Source organism: Dendronephthya gigantea, unplaced genomic scaffold (assembly GCF_004324835.1).
Source record: "Dendronephthya gigantea isolate DGI-Jeju-01 unplaced genomic scaffold, DenGig_1.0 000060F, whole genome shotgun sequence".
Taxonomy (NCBI): Eukaryota; Metazoa; Cnidaria; class Anthozoa; order Malacalcyonacea; family Nephtheidae; genus Dendronephthya; species Dendronephthya gigantea.
The window spans coordinates 243,572-251,438 of record NW_021163070.1 but is presented as its reverse complement, the minus strand read 5'-3'; the positions used below and the strand labels follow the sequence as shown (position 1 = coordinate 251,438).

Genomic DNA, 7,867 nt, shown 5'->3' with positions numbered 1-7,867 from the left:
ATGATACCATAATATCATGTAATTATAATATTATATATTCAATGAACCTTAGTAACCTTAGTTAACCTTACATGCATAAGTAAGGAAATAGTTGCGGAGAACCTTGTCCTGCAAACCAACAACGTAACCGACATAGCTTGGTTTGGAGATAACCATTGTTGTTCTTTACTCACTTCATCCCATTGTTACTTGCTTATTTTATTGGGGAAATATGTCGTAGTTTTATATTTTCTTCTTCTAGCAAACTATGTAAAAGTCAAAGCACAAGCCCCATCCAGCCATTCACCTCAAACTCCTATTCCTTTTTCTCTTTTTGATTAAATCTTTGCAAAAAGTTCTTCAATGTCAAACTACGCAAAGAACCTAGTGTTTGCTGTATTTGACAAGAAAGTGCTTTTAAAGTCAAATTGCTCTCTCCTCCGCAGAGGCTTTTAAAGGAATAAATTTGGAATTGCGCTAGAAGGTGGAATTGCGCTAGAAGGTGGAATTGCGCTAGAAGGTGGAATTGCGCTAGAAGGTGACATATCTCATATCTGACAACCGCTGAAAATTAATGCGCGGGCGAGGGGAAAGCGAAGGCGAAAAACGCAGAAGCCTCTGCCTGATTTGTGACCCAATATGGCGTTAAACCGGGGGGAGATCCTCGTCCCTCGAGCCATGATTTCATTGAAGGCTTGAAGCAAAATGGCGCAATTGGGTATGAATAATTCATGTGCACAAAGGCAATTTCTTTTAGCTTTGCGGAGCGGAAAAACGTGTTGTGCTGTCTGTGGTTCACAAACAACTGGTGTATTTAGTGAAACAGGCCTTCAACAACATTACCGAATTAGACACAGAGCCATAGAATTCGATGATAATGCGCTGAAAGACGGAGTGAAATGTTTAAGAAAATTTGCTGCAAATGAAACAAAGGGAAACTTTGATATCCCTTTCAGAGCAGAGGAGAAATTCGGTAGGTACAATTTTTATCGCCTTTATACTTTAAGTTGCTGCAGTATTTTACAGTGAATCTGTGTTTTAATGTAGGGTTTTGAGAATTACAAGATTTTTGATGTTGAAGGCGATGGTGAGAGAATGGAGTTGTGTTGTTCAAACGAGAAAGAGGCAGCAAAGTTGTTTGGATTGTACCTAGAACATAAAATTTCCTTGCCAAAACTGGAGAAGAGCGGTGAAGGCATGATAGTAGTACATGTGAATAATAACTCGATGAACTGCACATACCAATTGTGGAAAGCTCGAGACAAAGTGCATGCACAAGCCATCTATTACAAATTGGTAAGGCAATATACGTGTATATTATAAATATATTGAAATGCAGGAATACCAAAAATATTAATTTTGTCTAGCCAGTATCCTGGCTCGACTGCAAGGTCTATCCATGATGATTCGCATGATTGCAATGTATGCCACGGTAGATCATACCCTTGTCTCCATGTAGTATACTAGATGTTTGTTTCTTGCTAAATTTGTTGTACTGCATCTTTTCAGAAAACACCTACCACCATATTGCCAGCACCAAATCTGACAAGTTGCCAAACATTGCAACGAGAAATAAATGCCATTCTTGACCAGGAAAATAGGGAATTATCTTTACTGAAATATTTGTATGGATATGAGTCATTTCGCTCTGGGCAACTAGAAGCAATTCAGTCCATATTGCAAGGGAAGGATACTCTTACACTTATACTAACAGGAGGTGGGAAAAGTGTTGTTTACACTTTACCTGCAATTCTGAATCTAGGACTTTCCATTGTCATTGAGCCTTTGAAATTCATCATGGAAGAACAGTGTGAGAAGCTAAGACAAAAGCAAATACCAGCATTTTTCTATAATTCATCATTAACTGACAAAGAGATGGAGTTTGTAATAAATTCCTTGTGTTGTGGAGACTTGCTGCAGGCAATACTTTTTACCAGTCCAGAATGTATCATGTCTGAAAAACTATTGAATGTTTTGAAGAAATGGAGTGATAGTGCCAAATTGAACTTTATTGCAATTGATGAAGCTCATTGCATAGATGTTTGGGGACAAGGATTCCGTGAAGATTACCTTAAACTTGGACTGCTTAAAGATTTCAAAGTACCTATCGTTGCTCTTACTGGTACAGCTACAAGTACCGTTCAGAGTAAAATAGTGGATACATTGAGAATGGAATCCCCTGAAATAGTAAAAGTGACAAGCTCACGAAGCAATTTGTTATTAAATATTTTACCAAAGCTTGACAAACCCAAAAGACAAATTGCCAACTATATCAATGAAAATTATAAGGAACAGCGTGGCATTGTATATTGCGCACGTCGGAAAGATACTGTTGATCTTGCACGTGAACTTAAAACAGCCAATATCAATGCGATTTTTGTCCATGGTGCCCAGAATGATGCCGAAAGGAAGAAGGAGCAGGATTGGGCTGCTGGTCATGCCCATGTCATTTGTGCTACTAAGTCATTTAGCATGGGTATTGATCAAAAAGATGTGCGGTTTATTGTGCACATGTCGTTCCCTGAGAGTCTTGAAGACTATTATCAAGAAATTGGGCGTGCGGGAAGGGACGGAGAGCCTGCCACTTGTACATTGTTTTTTAAGCATGAGGATAGATCTTTCCATCTTCACAATATTGTTAAAATTGACAACAAATGTTATCAAGAGCATAAGTACAATTTGCTTCAACCAAATTGTTAACTATTGCGACAATAACATGTGTCGGCACAAGCAAATCTTGCTGTATTTTAGGGAGAATGTTGCAGAATGTGAGGACAAATGTGACTCGTGTAATAACAACAAAACTATTGAGGTGAAAGATTGTACTTCAGTGTCAAAAATAATTGTGCATGGTCTTTTGGCAATGGAAGCAAGGCAAATAAAGATAACAGTTTTGCTATTAACACAGTTCTTGCTTGGGTCATCTGTGACTGAACTACAAGTGTTATCATTAAATATGGTTAAAGAATTTGGTTCTGCAAAACCTCATTATAGGCAAAGAAATGGAAGGAAGCAACTAGAGAGATTGATCTACCATCTCATTGTTATTGGGATCATCAAAGAAGAACCAACTGGTACTGCAGACAGGCCTTCTATTGTTTTGGCGACAGGTAATACAAAGAAACTGATGGATGGTGAGGAGACCATTTTATATTCAATTTGACATGCAATTAGGTCATATTGAGATTGTCACAAAATCAACAACACTTCTAATCAAGTTTTGATAGACCCATTGCACATATATACATTATAAGAGTGTAGCTAGTAGAATTAAAACACTTATAACACAATTACCTTGGAAAACAAATACAATATGGTGTTTTGAGTAAAATACGAAAATTTTAATTTTCAACCTTGTATCATATTGACGTAAAGACCATGATCAGTAGTCACATGACCTACTGTATCATATTATCATCATTTACTCCAAGAGATTATTTTGCATCTGTTTTTCATGGTTATTTCTTCACAAGTGCTCTAATTATGGAATTGTACTGTAGTTTCATGACATCATGTGCAACTTTAGGTCTATACTGCTCATGTCTTAGGAAGACTAAATATTTTTAGACATTTGTTATATTTACATTGTAAAACCTCACAAAAAATGTTACCCCTCACAAAAAATGTAACCCTTCCCCTAATCCCAACCCTAGCCTTGCCCTAACCTCACCCCAAATCCTCAAACAAAACCCTTATCCTAAATCACAATCATAACCTTGAATCTAAAATAGAAACTCTTCCTAAAATGTGACTCATATATAGTATGGAAATATTGCCTTAAAATATAGGTTGGTAAACAGTCATTATCTGACCAACATGGAAAAAGCTGTCTGACCAATTTTCCAACGAAAAGACAACCATCACACATTCTGTCTAAGTGAAACTGAGGTCAATTTCTTACTTTCCTGCATGCAATTGCTCAATGAAACCTTCCTACTTTTATATATGTATTCGTTCGCCTAAATATTTAACCTTCACATGATGTTGATTGACATAACAATTCATATCTTAAATCAGGGAATGATTCATATAGTTTGTAATTAAAATTCTGGGATATTTTTGCAACTGCTTTATCCATAACATCAAGCATTGATTTCGACACTTTACCACTGGGTTCCCCTCCCTCGTCTAGTGGATAACAGCAGGGTAACTCTTCAGATTTACTGGGATTCAACAGGCCATTTTGCAAGCAGAACCAAGAACCCTTCAATTGGTCATAAAAAGGATCTGCAACTGAATGCCGGGTGGTTGAATGTACATGAAATCCAGCTTTGGAAGTATATGCTTCTCTGCTGGCTTTAAGGAGATCAATCGATCCCATTAGTCTTTCACACATCTTCACTGATGTGTGGCTACAATGTAAAATAGAGTATACATCAATGTAATATCTAGAAACACTTCAATAACTAAAGAAGGACTTGGCAGGGTGCATATATTATACAAGTTTCAGTAAAGTACAAGTTAACCCATTAACTGGCAATACTAAACCAATGATTGGGGATACCAAAAGACTCTAACAGTCATAAGAAAGAATGTATTGCAAGCTAATGGGGTTAGGTAAATGTCATCTAATTTTATAAAATGTCATCTAATTTTATATTTATTTTGTTTTACAAAATATAATAATTTTCTACCTGACATATAGACTTTCAGTGGTTGCACTATCTCTGCTTCTACGAATGCATCCAATTCAATCCCACACCCATTTCGTCCAGACAGATTGATTGAACAGTTGTTTGACAACATATTCCGAAATGCAAGTGGCCATTTGCCAAGGAAGTTGGTAACATGAATGCAACTTTCGGAGTAATAGTTTCTAAAGTTCAATTGTGCGTAAATTGGCAACTGAAGCATATAGCAAGCTTCTCTCGCTCCTCCCCAGCAATGGTTTGTTGAGATATCAAAAAGTTCCAATAAAGGGCCATAGTAAAGGAACATTTGACTTCGGTAGCGGAATGAAATGCTAGCAGATCTTGAGCGCTGAAGCCAGGCCTTGAAGCGTTCCAAAAACAATTTTACATGACTACCAGTTGATCGAAGACATTGTCGTTTATCATCTTCTGAAGGGAATAGGTCTGAATCTTTGAACTTCCAAACTGCTGCTAAACCATACGACCTAGCTGCATCTCGAACTGCCTCTATTATCTTATCCAAGTTTCCGTCGGAGAATTTCTTTTTCTTGAATGCTTCTTTTGTGAGCTTTGGTCGCTTCAATACCTTTGCAACAAGATAATGGAAGCCACCTTGACCTTGCTCTTTAAAAAATGCCTCAGCAAAATAGCCTTTAGTGTGTAAGTCACCTGGAATAATACCAACCCATTTATATGCATCCGACCTAGACATGACTCCCTGATTTGTCATGCACGTTCCAATGTCTCCAACAACTCCAGTTATAAATCCAGGGGAGCTTCTGTCATAGGTCTTTTCCTTATCATTGTCTTTTGTGCTGGTTATGTTCGCAGATCGTTTGAAGCCTGGGTCGTACAAAGCAATTTCATCATCTTCTTCATCTGATGAACTTGGATCTAGAAGTTCATATACCTCTTCCAGTTCCATTTTCATTGCCACAGCAAGTGGACTTGGAATGTTAGTGAACAGTGGTCCACGTACCGAGGCCTGACTGTTGACTAACAGCTTACTGATGTCCTTGTTTCTGGTTATGACTGCAATTAGCAATGGGGTTACACCACACATTTCTTTTAAGTTGGGATTAACTCCTGCATGAAGAAAACAATGTACGAGGTTGACGTTTTGCTGTTCAACAGCCATATGCAATAATGAACGTCCTAGATGATCCCTTATAATTCTTACATGTTCAGTTTCTGATATTTCCTTGATAAAGCGCTCAATCGTATTAGTTTGAATGGCTTTCCATAGCTTATTTTTTAAAGAGTCAAGTGTGCTATTAAACACACGGTCTTGTTTTCTAAACAACTTTTGGACAGTATTCACAGTTGTTTCTGGTCCGGACACTCTATTCCTGCCAATCTGTTCACTGTCCTCATCCCCAGAGTCATTACCATCATTGCTTTCACTACTATCACTTGATTCTTCATCAAAATCTTCCCCTTCAGAATTTTTTTCCACATCTGACAATTGTGAACCATATTGTTCTTTTTGCACTTTGTGATGACTCATCAATATATTAAACTCTGCATGCTCTCTAGCTTTCTTCAAACAAAATGTTTTTGCATTGCTTTCAAACGGAAGAATTTCATCCTTGGAGACAGAATGAATAGAAAACTCTTTTTCAAACTGATCTAATATAATACCAGTGCCAGCAAGAGTGTTATTGTTCTCAAGAGAAAGAGGTAAAATGACAGTTTTGGAAGTGATTCCAGAATGTGATTGGTCAATATAATTAGCTTTGGACTCGAGCTTTAAATCGTCTGTTATCTTATACGTTTTGTTTTTGAGACAATTATTGCAATCTTTTTCTGACATATCTTTAAAGGGCATGCTTGTTTCTAAAGACAGACCATCTTTCAAAAGCTCAGTGAAATAGTGATCTTTATGGTCTTCCCATATTCTCAGATGCTCTGAATTGTTTTCAATGGCAAGGTTTTCAAAGGTGAACTCTTTAACATCATGTTGACTTTGCGTTGCTGTGTCCTTGTATGTGAACAGGTGCTTAATTTCAGATATATCAGGAATAAATAGACCACGTACAGTAAAGTTCCACATGTTCTGGCCATAGGTACTGAATAGCCTGTGATGTCGTTTGTTGCCTTGGTAAATATTTATATTGTCCATGAGGAGCAACAAAGGGGTCTCTTTTGGTGTTAAAGATTTGACATAGGAAGTCTTTTTCTCTAACTGCTTATCAAGAAAATTCATCAGGGTGTCCCAATGTAGGGTGAGGCCAATTTTGTTGAGCATTTTAATCATTCGGCATCCAGCACCAAATGAAACAAGCATTAATGAAAAAATTAATGTTATATCGTTGCGACATTGCTTATTTCTGAGGCTTGCAAGAAGGGCAAGAGCATGTATTGCTCCCTTTTCTTTCTTATCAGATTTTCCATGGGGAAAAAGTACAGTCAGAATGGGGCAGTCCAATTCAACATGATCTTTGAGGTTTTCAAATATCATGCTATTCAGTTGTACCTCAGCTACATTATCCCCATTTCTAATACCCAGGTTAACAAATGTTTCCAATTTTTTAAATTCTTCAACCAGACAGCTCTTTTCACTAGGGTCCAACACTCTCTCATGTTCTAACAAATATTTCAATTCATTCTCATACAGAATATCAATGTTGTCTGAGAGTTTTGACACACAATGCATTCTTTATTGTATAAAGAAATGAGACTGCTCACATATGGATAATTTACTGATGACTTTATAGCATCCATGAAAGCATTGGCTTTTTCTTTGTGTGCAATAACTTGTTGTTGCAAACTATATATTTCCGAATTTGTTAGAACTTCATATGAAGACCCATCATTGCTGCTTTCATGGGAAATTGAGCGACGGATATTTTTATACACACCTTTCCGACGATCATTAACTGCACTACTGAATACTTCTTTCACTGACCTGGTGGCAAGGTTTTTGTTGTCTGTTCCAAGTACATTGAGAACATCATCATGATTTGCTACTTTCCCAGGACTTTCAACAAATTTGATTTTCAGAATATCTTTTAAATTCTCACTTCTCTTTTTGCACATAATATTGCTGAGATTAGACTTTTTCTTTGGAGGTTCAAACTCTGATGGGCTCAGATCATTTTGTAAAATCCCACAAGAAAAGTGCACTAAATTATTTTCATGAGATGAAACTGATGCATTTCAAGGTTTAAAATACTATGTTTGATGATGATAATCCACCACATATGACCAACTTCCCCAGAGGGAAGTATTAGTAGTAGATTTTAGGACCAAGTTAA

The 7,867-nt window shown here is 37.0% G+C and overlaps 1 protein-coding gene across 1 annotated transcript; it reads left to right on the top strand.

Annotated features, from left to right (window-relative positions):
• The first annotated feature begins 1,776 nt into the window (after nucleotides 1-1,776).
• Nucleotides 1,777-2,679, top strand: LOC114530129 (putative ATP-dependent DNA helicase Q1). The gene has a single exon (XM_028551718.1). It carries the CDS (start codon nucleotides 1,777-1,779, stop codon nucleotides 2,677-2,679), a length of 903 nt encoding a protein of 300 aa, XP_028407519.1.
• The last annotated feature ends 5,188 nt before the right edge of the window (nucleotides 2,680-7,867 follow it).